At 35.4% G+C, this 22,592-nt stretch overlaps 1 protein-coding gene across 2 annotated transcripts in view; it reads left to right on the top strand.

Moving 5' to 3' along the window:
- Window positions 1-22,592, top strand: part of LOC149780973 (solute carrier family 49 member 4 homolog) — a 113,198-nt gene that overhangs the window by 40,399 nt on the left and 50,207 nt on the right. For both annotated transcript variants that reach the window (XM_089938087.1, XM_089938088.1), the window contains exon 7: window positions 21,643-21,695. In XM_089938087.1, the coding sequence (XP_089794213.1) occupies window positions 21,643-21,695 (53 nt within the window). The remainder of the gene's footprint in view (window positions 1-21,642; window positions 21,696-22,592) is intronic.

A 22,592-nucleotide genomic window follows, 5' to 3' on the forward strand; every position in this document is an offset into this window, starting at 1 on the left:
GACTCTAACTCTCACATGTTCATCATGAGAATATGGACAGTACTGTCCATGTGAAATCTGAAGTCTATTGGCCTTAATATCAAGTGTTGTTTTGCAATTGCATGCAGTTTAATGTTTATCATTACTACAAAGTAGTCAGGAACTTGACACAATCTTTCAACTTCTGGTCTAACAGATACTGAATGTAAACTGGGTAAATCAAATAATTTAATATTAAATCGCTCAAGGACATCTTGAAAATATTCTCACTACTAAATATTACAAAATATTTTAGAAGTTTATATTCAGTTTTCATAATAAATGTATTATTCTGCTTTTTGTAAAGGCAGATATTATATGATCCTGCCAAGACATTAAGAGGTTAGTGTTAAGACTGCTTGATCTGGTGTCAGGATAATGTGACTGGGTGGGACATCATGCCCCAACATCTATATAAACTGCCACACCCTGGGCATTGTAGCGATATGACTGAAAAATGGTTAAAGCTACTTTTAAAATCCAAATCACACACACACATTTACAATCCAGCCTGTCCATCCATCTATATATATGCTGATACATACATACTTAATGTAGGTTCTTAAGAAATCCAGGTGGAGATCTGAAAGATGGCATACGTAATAGGCTTCATAACTACACACTTGGGTCTTCCCATTCTCCAGTGATGCCCTTGGGTAAGCTCCTGGAAGCTGTTGAGAGCACCCTATAACCATATATTGTTTTAAAGGTCATATTTTATGCTGTGTGCATGGTGGATCAAAATAGCATCAACAAAATTTCCATGCTAGTGTCTGCGATGTTTTCAAATAAACTATTTTATCTTTTCAGAAAACTGATGAGGACAAAATTCTTTATTAGTGGAGACAATGACTCTATGCATAGGCTATATGTTGAAAAGAGATCGATGGAAGAGCAGAACAGAATTTATATGAAACTAACAGCCTCCTAAGGAAAGAATTACCCAAATATCTGCCTTCTTTGGAAGAACTACCAGAAATAACAGCATGAGATGCTAGTGACTGTGACATTCTTTCGTATTGGGGTGGGGTTCTCCCAATATAATTTAATTAAATTAAATTGAAAGTTCCACCCTGGCTCGTTAGGTTAGAAAGTTAAATTAGTGATGATGTAGATTTACAGCTCTGAGCCCCCAGTCAGCAATGCCGACGGTTAAATTATAGAGAACACGAAAATGAAATTCAATCAGTAACAATTTAATAAATGTGATAATTTAAAAAACGATAACTTCCAATCACTCGTCTTTCCCTCGACCAAGTGACAGCCTAATTCATCCCGTGATTTACAGTGTGAGTTCGATTTTCCCCCTGTCCTTGCATCTACTCATCGATTTCTTCCCGCTGATTCTTCCTTCTTTCCGTTCCTCTAACTCCTTCTTTGTCTCTGTTTCCTCTCTACTATCTCCTCCAGCTTCGCTCCAGACTTCAACTTCTCCTTTCTTCTCTTTTATTATCTCCTCCTCCAATTCCGCTCCCAGTCTTCAACTTCACCTTCTTCTCCTTTCCTCCGTCTCTCTATCCGAGACTACGGGACCAAACTTTAACTGGTCTGTCCCTCAAAGCTTCCTGTGAAAAACCACAAGGCGATAACAAATGTTTTATCGAACCTCACCTCACACTATAACGACAATTAACCATCAGATAGCTGTCACTGTTTCGGCCACGCATGCATACACATTGAAATTCCCACACACTTCTTGCAGGGTAAACAATGGCGTAATAACACAGTATCAGCGAATTGTTATACAGACATCGATACGTTGCGTCACGTCAGTATATACACATATATATTTAATCTCATCGTACTACAATCTGACAAAATCAGACGCATGTCTGTACATTACAAATATTCAACAATGGCAAAATCTATAATCATATGAACATATGTGTTAGTCTACTATAAAATACCCACATAGTAAATTACAATATTAACTCTTATGACGGCTGGCAAGCTATATAATTCTTTACAAATATCAACTCATTTCTTCAAAATATGCAAACATATTAACAAAACAAAGTAATTCTTCGTACTACGATTCTAGTAATAATAAAGTATACATACGACCTACAATTAAAATGCAGTCGCATTCCACAAAGACCGAACAAATATCTACTGACCTTTTGAAGCTTTCTGTACTTAGAACTTCCCGCTCTAAGATTTTCCCGCCAATAACGAATGGCTATTCGGAGTTACGCTAACCTCTTCTCTGGGTAATTTCTCTCAGCGAACTAACTTTTGCCGGAAAATGCAGGGATATCATTCTACCCAAATCAAGGTCTCCCCCCATCTCGATTCTGATTGGGTGGCGCTGTGCCCCTGTCCAATCGTCTTAGCGGCCAGTTCAACCTGTCTGTCTGTTTGCAGGGGAAAGAAGTTAGGACACTCCCACTTCTTCAGGCAATTTCTTTCGATCTTGGAAACATTTCGACACCTAGGTGATAATTGGCTGTCTGTGACTTCGCAACTCCAATGTCCGGTCCTTCGATTCTAGCCACAACAATCTTACGTAATGGATTAGTGCTAGCCTTCGGCAGTGTTCGACATCAAACAATGACCCGTCAGAATTACCTTGATTATACATGTTTCAAACTGGGCTACTCTGGGTCGGGGTAAACATGACACCCCCCCACACGATTGAGAATAAAATCGGGATTTTATTCCCTCAAAACTACTTCAAATGCAATGGCATTAATACACGAAATAAAGAACAAAATTATCGCGACACTACACACTGAATATGAACATGACTATATATATACATACAGCGATCTATACCATTCCAGCGGTCCTGCTCATGAAATCGGCGCCTACGTTCTCAGTTCCTTTCACGTATCTGATCTGCATCTGGTATTGTTGTAAGAACAGCGACCATCGCATCAATCGTCCATTCGACAATTTCGCCTGCGCGAGATACGCGAGTTTTAACATTTCGCCTCGCTTCTCTTTCGGCATGACGACTTGCTTAAAGTGTTTGCGGCCTTTCCTGGCGTGGCGATACAAGATCCCCTTCTTGTACTCAAACTTCACCGCGCCATTCGGAGTCTCTTTCTCCGTTCCTGCTGCAGCATATTTGTGCAACTGCGCCAGAGTTGCGTCTTCCTGTTGCAGCTTCCTCAGCTCGGCCAGAAGAACGTTACTCACCGGTGTCGATGTAACTTCCATCGGCTTCGCTTTCATCTGTCGACTCTTGGACCTGGTTTCCACAGCACTCACCAGCATCGGTGTGCAGGTTTCTGGGTTCGGTTGTGGCAACACATAACAACATCCCAGTATGACGTCATGCGACAAACCATCCAAGCATGCAGCTTCAATTTTCCCCTTCACGTACGGTGAATCGAGGTCAATGACAGCCACTGGCAATGAGTCACGCGCGCTGTTCGCGTACTGAACTTCGATTACCTCCCCTGTGTAATCCTCGGGCTTAACGTACTTCTTGTCGACAAGGGCTGGGACGCTACACCCAGTGTCATACAAGATGGTGGCACCTTCTCCGTTGACAGTAGCAGATGCGAGGTTGGCTAGGTTACAGCTTGCCTCCGGCTCGCGCTCCTTCCTAGCGACGGCATTCACCCGGGTCTGCCTGCCCTTGGGACAGTCCCTGGCAATATGCCCCGGGCGCTTGCAGTTGTAACACGTCAGCGGCCCTCGCCGACCTGCAAGTCCCGCTTTCGTGGGTGAGGCCTGTCCAGGTCTATGGTTGGCATCCTTACCTGTAGATCCCCCTCCGACCCTCCCGTCGCCCTGATGGTTACGGACAGCCGGCTCTACCTCAACCACACGGCGCGACTCAGTGGGTCGGGGTCGGTCCGCACCCCCGGAACCTCCACTTTTCGAGTGTGCCTGCTCGTATCGCTCCGCCATGCTAGCGATCTCTTCGAGCGTCCGGTGCTCTCTCTCTCTGCTAGAAAGACTATCAACTCACGACGGTAAGTACTCAGGACATATTCCTTGAGTATAACCTCACGTAGCCCGTCGTACGATCGTTCGACTTCGGCCATCTTCATCCACTTCTCAAATAACCCTCGAACACGGGTGTGGAATTGAGAGTGGGTCTCCGTTGCCTTTTTCGCCGAGTCCCGAAAAAGTTTACGATATGTTTCGGCAGTCAGCCGATAATGGCAGAGAAGGGCCTTTTTGAGCGCATTGTAGTCGTCAGCATCGTCTGCAGCTAAGCCGTGGTAGACTTCATGAGCTGCACCTTGCAAAAAAGCTGAGACATTAATCGCCCAATGTTGTTCAGGAATTTTATGAGCGTGAGCGAGTTTCTCAAACTGAACAAGAAAATCGTCGATAGATTGCTCCTTATCGCTGAACCGCGGCATACTTATCTGGACCATTCGGTGGTCGATGAAAGGTCGTCCGGTCCCTCCAGAACTTGTGCTGGCGTCGTCCCTGTCATTGTCCCTAGCCGCTAACCTGACCTTCTCCATTTTGAGAGCGTAAGCAAGTCTGGCCAGCTCAAGCTCTTTCTGTGTTTCTCGGTCCACTGTTGTCTTGGCCAGCTCTCGGTCCGCTGCCATCTTAGCCAGCTCCTTCTCCGCTGCTTTTTCTGCCTTCCATTCCTTGATTCTTTCTTCAATAAATGCTGCCAGGCGATCTCCCTCGTAGCCGAGATCTTCCGAACCCATGGCACGGTACTCCTTGATCATTTGCCTTTCTGTAGCCATATTGTTATACTAATAGGAAGTGATACCTTGTCTCGACCTTACTAACAATGGACAGATATTACAAGTTCCCAGCCAAATACTTACCCGTCGACAACAACTAATTTCATTCAGGTAAGATATTTGCTCGATATTTGCTTCACAATTACTGCAAGTAATTAAAGATCTACCAAACATGCAAATATCAAATATAACAAACACAAGATGAGAAAATCATAAAAATTCAAAATACATAGGATGGAAAATATCTCACACTGTTCACTAATACTTCCTAACAAATAAACTTTTAGGTCGTAAAATAATATTTATGTCTAATTCAAATCCCGGACAAGCCCCCACTGTGACGTTCTGTCGTATTGGGGTGGGGTTCTCCCAATATAATTTAATTAAATTAAATTGAAAGTTCCACCCTGGCTCGTTAGGTTAGAAAGTTAAATTAGTGATGATGTAGATTTACAGCTCTGAGCCCCCAGTCAGCAATGCCGACGGTTAAATTATAGAGAACACGAAAATGAAATTCAATCAGTAACAATTTAATAAATGTGATAATTTAAAAAACGATAACTTCCAATCACTCGTCTTTCCCTCGACCAAGTGACAGCCTAATTCATCCCGTGATTTACAGTGTGAGTTCGATTTTCCCCCTGTCCTTGCATCTACTCATCGATTTCTTCCCGCTGATTCTTCCTTCTTTCCGTTCCTCTAACTCCTTCTTTGTCTCTGTTTCCTCTCTACTATCTCCTCCAGCTTCGCTCCAGACTTCAACTTCTCCTTTCTTCTCTTTTATTATCTCCTCCTCCAATTCCGCTCCCAGTCTTCAACTTCACCTTCTTCTCCTTTCCTCCGTCTCTCTATCCGAGACTACGGGACCAAACTTTAACTGGTCTGTCCCTCAAAGCTTCCTGTGAAAAACCACAAGGCGATAACAAATGTTTTATCGAACCTCACCTCACACTATAACGACAATTAACCATCAGATAGCTGTCACTGTTTCGGCCACGCATGCATACACATCGAAATTCCCACACACTTCTTGCAGGGTAAACAATGGCGTAATAACACAGTATCAGCGAATTGTTATACAGACATCGATACATTGCGTCACGTCAGTATATACACATATATATTTAATCTCATCTTACTACAATCTGACAAAATCAGACGCATGTCTGTACATTACAAATATTCAACAATGGCAAAATCTATAATCATATGAACATATGTGTTAGTCTACTATAAAATACCCACATAGTAAATTACAATATTAACTCTTATGACGGCTGGCAAGCTATATAATTCTTTACAAATATCAACTCATTTCTTCAAATAGGCAAACATATTAACAAAACAAAGTAATTCTTCGTACTACGATTCTAGTAATAATAAAGTATACATACGACCTACAATTAAAATGCAGTCGCATTCCACAAAGACCGAACAAATATCTACTGACCTTTTGAAGCTTTCTGTACTTAGACCTTCCCGCTCTAAGATTTTCCCGCCAATAACGAATGGCTATTCGGAGTTACGCTAACCTCTTCTTTGGGTAATTTCTCTCAGCGAACTAACTTTTGCCGGAAAATGCAGGGATATCATTCTACCCAAATCAAGGTCTCCCCCCATCTCGATTCTAATTGGGTGGCGCTGTGCCCCTGTCCAATCGTCTTAGCGGCCAGTTCAACCTGTCGGTCTGTTTGCAGGGGAAAGAAGTTAGGACACTCCCACTTCTTCAGGCAATTTCTTTCGATCTTGGAAACATTTCGACACCTAGGTGATAATTGGCTGTCTGTGACTTCGCAACTCCAATGTCCGGTCCTTCGATTCTAGCCACAACAATCTTACGTAACGGATTAGTGCTAGCCTTCGGCAATGTTCGACATCAAACAATGACCCGTCAGAATTACCTTGATTATACATGTTTCAAACTGGGCTACTCTGGGTCGGGGTAAACATGACAGTGACATTTTAATTCTATTACATGAGAAAGAAATTGTACATTGCATTACTGTTGAAAATATCTATATTTCATGATGATTAAAATGTTGTGTACAAGTACTTCAATATACTGAATATCTTCTAAGTTCTATAAATAGCACCATCAACAATCTAAACTAGACTGTATTATTACTGGCCATACTATTAAACCAGGCTTGCTGATGACAGCTTCAGAACAATGCAGTCTCCTAGGAACAACATTTTTACAAAAGGATTTCAAGTATAACAATGTAGAAATGCTAAGTAATATTATGTCGTCAGAGAGCAATGTAGTATTGTTACTACATCAGGTTTGGAAATCACAAAACCAGTGCCCTAGAAATAGGGTATTGTTACTACATGGGTTTGCTGAAGAGCTATGTAGTATTGTTACTACATCAGGTTTGGAAATCACAAAATCAGTGCCCTAGAAATAGGGTATTGTTACTACATGTGTTTGTGGGGTAGCTATGTAGTATTGTTACTACATCTGGCTTGGAAATCACAAAACCATTGCCCTAGAAATAGGGTATTGTTACTAAATGGGTTTGAGGGAGAGCTATGTGGTATTGTTACTACATCTGGCTTGGAAATCACAAAACCAGTTCCCTAGAAATAGGGTATTGTTACTACATGGGTTTGGGGGAAGGCTATGTAGTATTGTCACTACATCAGAATTTGAAGAAAACAAATCAATGCCTAGAAATAGGGTATTGTTACTACATGGGTTTGGCAGAGAGCTATGTAGTATTGTTGCTACATCAGGTTTTAGAGATCACAAAATCAGTGGTGGGAAATAGGATATTGTTAATGCATATGTTTGGGAATTAACCATGTAGTATTGTTACTAGTATGTTTACTAGTACAACATGATTCACTTTACAACTTCTTGTGCTTCTTCTTATTAAACTTGATATTGTGTGTACAGGGTTTAAAATTCCTTTAAAAAGGACAAGCAAGCAATTCCTTTTTTTATTCTGACAGCCATTATAATTACATCCACATGATAGTCCATTATAATTGTCATTGAATTACATTCACATGGTAGACCCTTATAATAAGCATATAATTACATTCACATGGTAGATCTCTATAATTTTCACATAATTATATTCACTTGACAGACCTTTCTAGGGGCCCCGAGTGGCCGAGTTGTCTAAAGCGCTGTCCGTTACAGATCATTGCCATCTCACCTCTGTCTGTGTGGGTTTGAGTCTAGGATTTGGCTAATGTGGGTATGTGAGAAAGCTTGCCAGTAGCTTCTCATGGGTCGGTGGTTCTTCCTGGGGTTTTCCCGGGTTCTTCCTCCACCATTAATTCTGGCCACCATGCATAGCCTATTGTGTGCTGAAAAATCACGTTAAACCACACAAGAATAACAACAACAACAACAGACTTTTATAACTGTCATTTAATTACATCCACATGGTAGACCATTAAAATTGTCATATAATTACATCCACATGGTAGACCTTTATAATTGACATATAATTATATTCACATGGTAGACCTTTATAATAAGCATGTAATTATATCCACATGGTAGACCTTTATAACTGTCATTTACTTACGTTCACATGGTAGACCTTTATAAAAAGGATATAATTACATTCACATGGTAGACCTTTATAACTGTCATATAATTACATTCACATGGTAGACCTTTATAATAAGCATGTAATTACATTCACATGATAGACCTTTATAATTGTCATTTGCTTACGTTCACATGGTAGACCTTTATAAAAAGGATATAATTACATTCACATGGTAGACCTTTATAATTGTCATTTAATTACATCCACATGGTAGACCTTGATAATAAGCATATAATTACATTCATATGGTAGACCTTTATAATTGTCATTTAATTACATTCACATGGTAGACCTTTATAATTGTCATTTACTTACGTTCACATGGTAGACCTTTATAAAAAGGATATAATTACATTCACATGGTAGACCTTTATAATTGTCATTTAATTACATCCACATGGTAGACCTTGATAATAAGCATATAATTACATTTATATGGTAGACCTTTATAATTGTCATATAATTACATTCACATGATAGACCTTTATAATAAGCATATACTTACATCTATATGGCAGACCTTTATAATAAGCATATAATTACATCCACATGGTAGACCTTTATAATAAGCATATAATTAAATCCACATGGTAGACCTTTATAATAAGCATATAATTACATCCATGTGATAGACCATTATAATAAGCATATAATTACATTCACATGATAGACCTTTATAATTGTCATATAATTACATTCACATGATAGACCTTTATAATTGTCAAATAATTACATTCATATGGTATACTATTATAATAAGCATATAATTACATTCACATGATAGACCTTTATAATTGTCATATAATTACATTCACATGGTAGACCTTTATAATTGTCATATCATTACATCCACATTGTAGACCATTGTAATTGTCATTGAATTACATCCACTTGGTAGACCTTTATAATAAGCATATAATTACATTCACATGGTAGATCTGTATAATTGTCACATAATTATATTCACATGACAGACCTTTATAGGGGCCCTGAGTGGCCGAGTGGTCTAAAGCGCTCTCCGTTACAGATCACTGCCATCTCACCTCTGTCTGCGTGGGTTCGAGTCTAGGATTTGGCCAATGTGGGTATGTGAGAAAGCTTGCCAGTAGCTTCTCATGGGTCGGTGGTTCTTCCTGGGGGTTTTCCCGGGTTCTTCCTCCACCATTAATATTGGCCACCGTCACCCACCATGCATTTCCTATTGTGTGCTGAAAAATCACATTAAACCACACAAGACCAACAACAACAACAGACCTTTATTACTGTCATATAATTACATCCACATGGTAGACCTTTATAATAAGCATATAATTACATCCACATGGTAGACCTTTATAATAAGAATATAATTACTTCCACATGGTAGACCTACATAGTTGTCATTTAATTACATCCACATGGTAGACCTTTATAATAAGTATATAATTACTTCCACATGGTAGTCCTTTATAATTGTCATTTAATTACATTCACATGGTAGACCTTTATAATTGTCATTTAATTACATCCACATGGTAGACCTTTATAATAAGAATATCATTACATTCACTTGGTAGACCTTTATAAGAAGTGTATAATTTCATTCACATGGAGACCTTTATAATAAGCATATAATTACATCCACATGGTAGACCTTTATAATAAGCATATAATTAGATCCACATGGTAGACCTACATAGTTGTCATTTAATTACATCCACATGGTAGACCTTTATAATAAGCATATAATTACATTCACATGGTAGACCTTTATAATTGTCATTTAATTACATCCACATGGTAGACCTTTATAATAAGCATATAATTACATTCATATGGTAGACCTTTATAATTGTCATTTAATTACATTCACATGGTAGACCTTTATATTTGTCATTTACTTACGTTCACATGGTAGACCTTTATAAAAAGGATATAATTACATTCACATGGTAGACCTTGATAATAAGCATATAATTACATCCATGTGGTAGACCTTATAATAAGCATATAATTACATTCACATGGTAGACCTTGATAGAAGTATATAATTACATCCACATGGTAGACCTTTATAATAAGCATATAATTAGATCCACATGGTAGACCTACATAGTTGTCATTTAATTACATCCACATGGTAGACCTTTATAATAAGCATATAATTACATTCACATGGTAGACCTTTATAATTGTCATTTAATTACATCCACATATTTGACCTTTATAATAAGCATATAATTACATTCACATGGTAGACCTTGATAATAAGCATATAATTACATTCACATGGTAGACCTTGATAATAAATATATAATTACATCCACATGGTAGACCTTTATAATAAGCATATAATTATATTCACATGGTAGACCTTGATAATAAGTATATAATTACATCCACATGGTAGACCTTTATAATAAGCAGATAATTACATCCACATGGTAGACCTACATAGTTGTCATTTAATTACATCCACATGGTAGACCTTTATAATAAGCATATAATTACATTCACATGGTAGACCTTTATAATAAGCATATAATTACAGTCACATGGTAGACCATGATAATAAGTATATAATTACATCCACATGGTAGACCTTTATAATAAGCATATAATTACATCCACATGGTAGACCTACATAGTTGTCATTTAATTACATCCACATGGTAGACCTTTATAATAAGTGGATAATTACATTCACATGGTAGATTTTTATAATTGTCATTTATAATAAGCATGTAATTGCATTCACATTGTAGACCTTGATAATAAGCATATAATTACATCCATGTGGTAGACCTTTATAATAAGCATATAATTACATCCACATGGTAGACCTACATAGTTGTCATTTAATTACATCCACATGGTAGACCTTTATAATAAGCATATTATTACTTTCACATGGTAGACCTTGATAATACACATATAATTACATCCATGTGGTGGACCTTATTAATTGTCATTTACTTACATTCACATGGTAGACCTTTATAAAAAGGATATAATTACATTCACATGGTAGACCTTTATAATTGTCATTTAATTACATTCACATGGTAGACCTTTATAATAAGCATATAATTACATCCACATGGTAGACCTACATAGTTGTCATTTAATTACATCCACATGGTAGACCTTTATAATAAGTGGATAATTACATTCACATGGTAGATTTTTATAATTGTCATTTATAATAAGCATGTAATTGCATTCACATTGTAGACCTTGATAATAAGCATATAATTACATCCATGTGGTAGACCTTTATAATAAGCATATAATTACATCCACATGGTAGACCTACATAGTTGTCATTTAATTACATCCACATGGTAGACCTTTATAATAAGCATATTATTACTTTCACATGGTAGACCTTGATAATACACATATAATTACATCCATGTGGTGGACCTTATTAATTGTCATTTACTTACATTCACATGGTAGACCTTTATAAAAAGGATATAATTACATTCACATGGTAGACCTTTATAATTGTCATTTAATTACATTCACATGGTAGACCTTTATAATAAGCATATAATTACATCCACATGGTAGACCTACATAGTTGTCATTTAATTACATTCACATGGTAGACCTTTATGATAAGCATATAATTACTTTCATGTGGTAGACCTACATAGTTGTCATTTAATTGCATCCACATGGTAGACCTTTATAATAAGCATATGATTACATTTACATGGTAGACCTTTATAATTGTCATTTAATTGCTTTCACATGGTAGATCTTTATAATAAGCATATAATTACATCCACATGGTAAACCTTTATAATTGTCATATAATTACATTCACATGGTAGACCTTTATAATAAGGATATAATTACATTCACCCGGTAAACCTTTATAATTGTGATATAGTTGCATTCACATGGTAGACCTTTATAATTGTCATATAATTACATTCACATGGTAGTCCTTTATAATAAGCATATAATTACATTCACATGGTAAACCTTTATAATAAGCATAAAATTACATTCCCATGGTAGACCTTTATAATTGTCATATAATTACATTCACCCGGTAGACCTTTATAATTGTCATATAATTACATTCACATAGTAGACCTTTATAATAAGCATATAATTACATTCACATGATAGACCTTTATAATAAGCATATAATTACATCCACATGGTAGACCTTTATAATAAGCATATAATTGCATTCATATGGTAGACCTTTATAATTGTCATTTAATTACATTCACATGGTAGACCTTTATATTTGTCATTTACTTATGTTCACATGGTAGACCTTTATAAAAAGGATATAATTACATTCACATGGTAGACCTTGATAATAAGCATATAATTACATCCATGTGGTAGACCTTATAATAAGCATATAATTACATTCACATGGTAGACCTTGATAGAAGTATATAATTACATCCACATGGGAGACCTTTATAATAAGCATATAATTAGATCCACATGGTAGACCTACATAGTTGTCATTGAATTACATCCACATGGTAGACCTTTATAATAAGCATATAATTACATTCACATGGTAGACCTTTATAATTGTCATTTAATTACAACCACATATTTGACCTTTATAATAAGCATATAATTACATTCACATGGTAGACCTTGATAATAAGCATATAATTACATTCACATGGTAGACCTTGATAATAAATATATAATTACACCCACATGGTAGACCTTTATAATAAGCATATAATTATATTCACATGTTAGACCTTGATAATAAGTATATAATTACATCCACATGGTAGACCTTTATAATAAGCATATAATTACATCCACATGGTAGACCTACATAGTTGTCATTTAATTACATCCACATGGTAGACCTTTATAATAAGCATATAATTACATTCACATGGTAGACCTTGATAATAAGCATATAATTACATTCACATGGTAGACCTTTATAATAAGCATATAATTACAGTCACATGGTAGACCATGATAATAAGTATATAATTACATCCACATGGTAGACCTTTATAATAAGCATATAATTACATCCACATGGTAGACCTACATAGTTGTCATTTAATTACATCCACATGGTAGACCTTTATAATAAGTGGATAATTACATTCACATGGTAGATTTTTATAATTGTCATTTATAATAAGCATGTAATTGCATTCACATTGTAGACCTTGATAATAAGCATATAATTACATCCATGTGGTAGACCTTTATAATAAGCATATAATTACATCCACATGGTAGACCTACATAGTTGTCATTTAATTACATCCACATGGTAGACCTTTATAATAAGCATATTATTACTTTCACATGGTAGACCTTGATAATACACATATAATTACATCCATGTGGTGGACCTTATTAATTGTCATTTACTTACATTCACATGGTAGACCTTTATAAAAAGGATATAATTACATTCACATGGTAGACCTTTATAATTGTCATTTAATTACATCCACATGGTAGACCTTTATAATAAGCATATAATTACATCCACATGGTAGACCTACATAGTTGTCATTTAATTACATTCACATGGTAGACCTTTATGATAAGCATATAATTACTTTCATGTGGTAGACCTACATAGTTGTCATTTAATTGCATCCACATGGTAGACCTTTATAATAAGCATATGATTACATTTACATGGTAGACCTTTATAATTGTCATTTAATTGCTTTCACATGGTAGATCTTTATAATAAGCATATAATTACATCCACATGGTAAACCTTTATAATTGTCATATAATTACATTCACATGGTAGACCTTTATAATAAGGATATAATTACATTCACCCGGTAAACCTTTATAATTGTCATATAATTACATTCACATGGTAGACCTTTATAATTGTCATATAATTACATTCACATGGTAGTCCTTTATAATAAGCATATAATTACATTCACATGGTAAACCTTTATAATAAGCATAAAATTACATTCCCATGGTAGACCTTTATAATTGTCATATAATTACATTCACCCGGTAGACCTTTATGATTGTCATATAATTACATTCACATAGTAGACCTTTATAATTGTCATATAATTACATTCACATGATAGACCTTTATAATAAGCATATAATTACATCCACATGGTAGACCTTTATAATAAGCATATAATTGCATTCATATGGTAGACCTTTATAATTGTCATTTAATTACATTCACATGGTAGACCTTTATATTTGTCATTTACTTATGTTCACATGGTAGACCTTTATAAAAAGGATATAATTACATTCACATGGTAGACCTTGATAATAAGCATATAATTACATCCATGTGGTAGACCTTATAATAAGCATATAATTACATTCACATGGTAGACCTTGATAGAAGTATATAATTACATCCACATGGGAGACCTTTATAATAAGCATATAATTAGATCCACATGGTAGACCTACATAGTTGTCATTGAATTACATCCACATGGTAGACCTTTATAATAAGCATATAATTACATTCACATGGTAGACCTTTATAATTGTCATTTAATTACAACCACATATTTGACCTTTATAATAAGCATATAATTACATTCACATGGTAGACCTTGATAATAAGCATATAATTACATTCACATGGTAGACCTTGATAATAAATATATAATTACACCCACATGGTAGACCTTTATAATAAGCATATAATTATATTCACATGTTAGACCTTGATAATAAGTATATAATTACATCCACATGGTAGACCTTTATAATAAGCATATAATTACATCCACATGGTAGACCTACATAGTTGTCATTTAATTACATCCACATGGTAGACCTTTATAATAAGCATATAATTACATTCACATGGTAGACCTTGATAATAAGCATATAATTACATTCACATGGTAGACCTTTATAATAAGCATATAATTACAGTCACATGGTAGACCATGATAATAAGTATATAATTACATCCACATGGTAGACCTTTATAATAAGCATATAATTACATCCACATGGTAGACCTACATAGTTGTCATTTAATTACATCCACATGGTAGACCTTTATAATAAGTGGATAATTACATTCACATGGTAGATTTTTATAATTGTCATTTATAATAAGCATGTAATTGCATTCACATTGTAGACCTTGATAATAAGCATATAATTACATCCATGTGGTAGACCTTTATAATAAGCATATAATTACATCCACATGGTAGACCTACATAGTTGTCATTTAATTACATCCACATGGTAGACCTTTATAATAAGCATATTATTACTTTCACATGGTAGACCTTGATAATACACATATAATTACATCCATGTGGTGGACCTTATTAATTGTCATTTACTTACATTCACATGGTAGACCTTTATAAAAAGGATATAATTACATTCACATGGTAGACCTTTATAATTGTCATTTAATTACATCCACATGGTAGACCTTTATAATAAGCATATAATTACATCCACATGGTAGACCTACATAGTTGTCATTTAATTACATTCACATGGTAGACCTTTATGATAAGCATATAATTACTTTCATGTGGTAGACCTACATAGTTGTCATTTAATTGCATCCACATGGTAGACCTTTATAATAAGCATATGATTACATTTACATGGTAGACCTTTATAATTGTCATTTAATTGCTTTCACATGGTAGATCTTTATAATAAGCATATAATTACATCCACATGGTAAACCTTTATAATTGTCATATAATTACATTCACATGGTAGACCTTTATAATAAGGATATAATTACATTCACCCGGTAAACCTTTATAATTGTCATATAATTACATTCACATGGTAGACCTTTATAATTGTCATATAATTACATTCACATGGTAGTCCTTTATAATAAGCATATAATTACATTCACATGGTAAACCTTTATAATAAGCATAAAATTACATTCCCATGGTAGACCTTTATAATTGTCATATAATTACATTCACCCGGTAGACCTTTATGATTGTCATATAATTACATTCACATAGTAGACCTTTATAATTGTCATATAATTACATTCACATGATAGACCTTTATAATAAGCATATAATTACATTCACATAGTAAACCTTTATAATAAGCATGAAATTACATTCCCATGGTAGACCTTTATAATTGTCATATAATTACATTCACCCGGTAGACCTTTATAATTGTCATTTAATTACTTTCACATGGTAGACCTTTATAATAAGCATATAATTGCATCCACATGAGAGACCTTTATAATTGTCATTTAATTGCATCAACTTAGTAGACTTTTATAATTGTCCTATAATTACATTTCATGGTAGACGTTTATTGAGAAGCAAACAATACAAATCAGAGATTGTTTAAATTGCAATCTTATAATACATCAAACTGATTCACGATGGGTATGTCTTGTTGATTAGTCTCTATTATTCCTGCAACAGGTCAGATGAACCTGACAGTGGAATGAACAGATGGAATTTTCACTTTTCTCTTTTTCTTAAAAAATAAATCATTATTATATGATGTTTCAGTTTACAAGGGTTACAAGGAGCATTAGATAAAGGGGTTACAAAGACCATCAGATAAATGAGTTACAAAGAGCATCATATAAAGGGGTTACAAGGAGCATCAGATAAAGGTGTTACAAGGAGCATTAGATAAAGGGGTTTACAAGGAGCATCAGATAAAGGGGTTACAAAGAGCATCAGATAAAGGGGTTACAAGGAGCATCAGAAAAAGGGGTTACAAGGAGCATCAGATAAAGGGGTTACAAAGAGCATCAGATAAAGGGGTTACAAAGAGCATCATATAAAGGGGTTACAAGGAGCATCAGGTAAAGGTGTTACAAAGAGCATCAGATAAAGGGGTTACAAGGAGCATCAGATAAAGGGGTTACAAAGAGCATCAGATAAATGGGTTACAAAGAGCATCAGATAAAGGGGGTACAAAGAACATCATATAAAGGGGTTACAAAGAGCATCAGTGATAAAGGCATTACAAAGAGCATCAGTGATAAATGGGTTATGAAGAGCATCAGTGAAAAAGGGGTTACAAGGAGCATCAGTCAATTATTTAGGAGATTTGACTGTTCTTGTCAGTTACACATAGCTGATGTTGCTTGTAGGCTTTACTGTATATACTTGTTTGTAAGTTGAATCCAACTGTAAACTGCCTAGACCCAGTTCTGACATTTCATATTGCACTGCACAATCTGGGCTTATGCAGTTTGTTAGAATTTATCAATATACTGTACAACATAGATCCTGAGCTGCCAGTGTATTGTGCAATCACTATGGCAGATCAGGGTTTATGTTGTTTGCAGTTGGTCTTGACTTATAAGCAAGTATATATGGTAGCTAAGAGTTAGACATAGTTGCATATTTGGGATGCAGCACTTCCTCACTATAAGGTCCTTTGCTATAACAGTTCATGTTATAATTCATAGTATGGTGAAGGCTCCCATTACATCAATTGATAGTACAATTGTGTGTATCATGTACTTCATTACAATGCAGTCTCACTATAAGGCAGTATACTCCATGGATCCCAAGATATCATTATAATGAGGTAGTATTTTATGATGTACTTCATTTTAGACAATCTCGCTGTAAGGCAGTATTCTAAATGGTTCCTATAGACAGCACTATAATGAGGGAATGCTGTATCATATACTTCATTTTAAGGTAACATAGTCTGGATCCCATGGACAACATTATAATGAGGTAATACTGTATCATGTACTTCATTTTAAGCCAATCTCACAATAAGGTAGTATAGTCTGGATTTCATGGACAACATTATAATGTGGGACTACTGTATAATGTACTTCATTTTAAGCCAGTCTCACCATAAGGTAGTATAGTCTGAATTCCATGGACAACAATATAATGCAGGAATACTGTATAATGTACTTCATTATAAGACAATCTCACCAGAAGGTGGTACTCCATGCCTCCCATGGACAACATTACAAAGAGGGAATACTGTATCATGTACTTCATTATAAGGTAGTCTCATTATATGGTTAGTATATTCTATGGTTCCCATTGATAGTACTATAGTGATAGAATACTGCACTTGGAGATAAGAGTTTAGTGTCACTAAAATTTGTCCCCAAAAGCTTTGGTCATGCCATCATGATTCAGTCTTTCAATTGATTTCTTAAAAATGTGTCAAACAGTTGACAAATAATTATTACCTGCTAATAACTTTTTGAAAATGTCCAAGATACCATCATTGTTCTTGTTTGTCATTGAATGCTGATTAGTTCTTTCACTTATTAGACTATTAGGGGAAGCATTCGGTTAAAGCTTGTAACCAGTCAGCTTACTGATATAAAAGTGGTGACTTCTTGTATTGGATTTTCGTTTACTAAAATGATTCAGTGGGCAATAAATCAGAAGATACACTTTGTAAAAATATTACAAAAGTCATTTCTTGAAGGTAGTGGTTACTTATTAATGCCTTCATTTTTCTACAGAGTGCTAGAAAAGTAGAATCATAGTGACAGTGGTGACAAAAGGTTTATCATGTCACTAAAAATTAAAGAAGAAATAAAATGGATATCCAATTTGCCCAAGTAAAACACATACCCAGTTTCTTAAATGTAGACCCAGACACCCAATTTGCCCATGTAAAACACATGCCCAGTTTCTAACACTGTAGACCCAGACACCCAATTTGCCCATGTAAAACACATACCCAATTTCTTGCAGTGTAGCCACAGAAATAAAATTTGCCCATGTATAACATGTACTCATTTGCAAGCAATGTTGACTTGGATACTTTATTGCTGCAGTTACTCTATTTGTCTGTGTACAACACATACCCAATCACAGAATAAACCCATGTACTTAGTTGCAGGCCTGTGGCCTAGTGGTTAGCGCATCGACCTTGGATGCAGGTGGTTGTGGGTTTGAACCCCGACTGAGTCATATCAGAGACTTATAAAAATGATACTAACAGTTGCCTTGCTAGGCACTCAGCATTAAGAGGTTAGTGTTAGGACTGGTGTCAGGATAATGTGTCTGGGTGGGATATCATGCCACGTGTCTGTGGCATGATCATGATGCCCCAGTGCTAGACATCACTATCAACTGCCGCACTGCAGACATTGTAGCAATATGACTAAAAACTTTTTAAAGCTATGTTAGAATTCCAAGTCACACACACACACACACACACACACACACACTTAGTTGTAAACAATGCAGACCCAATGCACAATTGCTAATGTGTAACATGTACCAAGTTACAAACAGTATAGACCAGGTATCCAATTTGTACATGCATAACATGTACCCATGAATAACGCATACCTGGTTACAGACATTGTAGACCCAGGTACTCAGTTTCCCAGGTATAACATGTACTGAATTATAGACAGTGTATGACATGTACTGACTTGTAGACAGCATATGACATGTACTGAATTATAGACAGTGTATGACATGTACTGACTTGTAGACAGTGTATGACATGTACTGACTTGTAGACAGCATATGACATGTACTGCATTATAGACAGTGCATAACATGTACTGACTTGTAGACAGTGTATGATATGTACTGACTTGTAGACAGCATATGACATGTACTGAATTATAGACAGTGCATAACATGTACTGACTTGTAGACAGTGTATGATATGTACTGACTTATATATAGTGTATGACATGTACTGACTTGTAGACAGTGTATAACATGTACTGACTTGTAGACAATGTATGATATGTGTGTGTGTGTATGACTTGGATTTTTAACATAGCTTTAATAATTTTTTAGTCATATCGCTACGATGTCTGCAGTGTGGCAGTTTATAGTGATATCTAGCACTGGGGCATTTATGCCGCAGACATGTTGCCTGATGTCCCACCCAGTCACATTATCCTGACACCAGTCCTAACACTAACCTCTTAATGCTGAGCACCAAGTGAGGCAGCTGTTATAACCACTTTTATGTCTTTGGTCTGACTCGGCGGGGGATCGAACCCACAACGTCCTGCATCCGAGGTGGACACTCTAACTACTAAGCCACTGGAGTGGTTGTAGACAGTGTATGACATGTACTGACTTGTAGACAGTGTATAACATGTACTGACTTATAGATAGTGTACAACATGTACTGACTTGTAGACAGTGTATGACATGTACTGACTTGTAGACAGTGTATAACATGTGCTGAACTGTAGACACTGTCGACCCATATCTGTCATTGTAGAATGTGCTGACAGACCCAACATGAAAGTTATAATAAAAACTCTTGCCATTGAACTTGAGCTTGCAATTTTATTTTGACCAATCACAGATGTCATTACTTTTGAAAGGTCATTCTGATTGGCTGATTGGGGAAACTCGATCAAACTGAAGTTTAGAGTTTTGTGATCTCCCAAGGTCAGTTCATTGCTATTCATTGTAATTTTTATTTGCACTGATTCAAACCTTGATTAATCCCAGTCCATTTTGAATTCCATTCATACTGTATGGATAATGGACAGCATAAAAGAGGGGTATGTATTAAAACAAAACCACATGTGAGTTTTGTTCTGAGTCAGGGTAAAGAGCTCATTGGATGTAATGTTTGAATATTTATTAGACTAATATGGTCTCAGCATATCCCTTTGCCATGTCTAAAGCTATTATTTATGTTCAGTTAACAGAAAACTGTATGTAATTTTGTCACAAAAAACACTGTAGTTTTATGCACGTGTCATTTGAAGCAAGCAATTGTTGATACTGGTGCACAGATCTGGGTCTGATCTAGTCTGTTAATAGTTGTGTGCTTATGGTGTAAAGCTATAAATAGTATAAGGCTATAAATAGTATAAGGCTGTAAATAGTATAAGGCTATAAATAGTATAAGGCTGTAGATAGTATAAGGCTGTAAATAGTATAAGGCTATAAATAGTATAAGGTTGTAAATAGTATAAGGCTGTAAATAGTTTAAGGCTATAAATATGGTTACAGTCTTTTGATATAAATACAGCATTTGTTATCTGACTTCTGTATTGATGTGATGCCATTTTGAAAACAGATATATCAATAGTCATTCAGAAATTTATTCCATCTGTCCAACAGTATGGTTTATTCAGTGTTTTATTCAACATTTTGAACAACATGATTTTGATTATGTTAACAGTTCTAGGTTTTATTTACCATTCATTCATTTTGTTTCCATGAAATGTTGTCTGAGAATAAAAATTAATATGCCTTCATCTAGTTTTCAGATTGTCTTAACATATCTAAATGGGATATTTCATGCTTATTGTACGTGTTGCTGATTATAATGTTGCATATGAAAGTTGTATTAAGTTACATTATATGCATATAAAATTAGCACCATTTGTGTTGTAAACAATGTACATGAATGAATGAAACAATAAGGAAGTGCTAGCTAATGAATAATATTCTTGTTTGTTACAGTTCACCAGAGTTAAACTGCTCTACTGAAAGTCCAACATTTTTTAACCTAACAGGTAATGTTTTTTCATTTACAGCTCATCAGGGGTACAAAATTCACTGCCTGGCAGTCTGGCACAATTTAATTTTAGTTTTGTGCAACCATCTGTATCAAAGTCACGACCCAGTCAGTCAACCAGATTTTGATGGCTGTGGTTTATAATGAGTCTGACTACAGTGATGTAAAAGCAGTTTGTATGTGCAGTCTTTGGATCAGCTTGTTGGTATTTATGCCAGGTGTTAATATTTGTGAATGATTTGATACCTACCTAGCAGAGTCAATCATGCACAAAAATCCACCTACCTAAATACCATATGTTAATCTCACAGTAACAGATATGTTTACTTTCTGGCACTGATCAAGTTATTGCAAAATGACAAATACCCAAAGAAGAGACACCAAGAAGAAATCTTCACTCAAATAATTAAGTTTTCTTTAACCACCATTTTCACACATCTACATTTTTAAGATTTGTGATAATTGTTATTGTGCAAATCAAGTACATATGAAATATGTATGTCAGTGAATTGAAAGAGAAAGATAGGGAGGGTTCAGTAAAAGATTTAAAACTGAAAGTTAAATATAACAATTGCACTGTTAGCGAAATCCATGTAACTGAGACAAGTGCCGTTTAATTCCAAACTTAAAAAGTCATGTGACTATAATCTCACGAGCTGTGTCACAAAAGTTATCATCTAATCACCTTGAAATTGATACCTTGTATGAAGCCAGCTTTTGGGAGTTGGCATGCTATAAGCATTTCATTGGGCCAAAAAGTTAGCCAGGCAGTTTCATTGGCTAGAATAATGAATAGGGAGAAGCTGGGGAGTTTCATTGGCCAGAATAATGAATATGGAGGAGCCAAGTAGTTTCATTGGACAAAATTATGAATAGAGAAGAGACAGGCAGTTTC

The sequence above is a fragment of the Sinohyriopsis cumingii genome, chromosome 16 (assembly GCF_028554795.1).
Source record: "Sinohyriopsis cumingii isolate HCF-2022 chromosome 16, ASM2855479v2, whole genome shotgun sequence".
Classification (NCBI taxonomy): Eukaryota; Metazoa; Mollusca; class Bivalvia; order Unionida; family Unionidae; genus Sinohyriopsis; species Sinohyriopsis cumingii.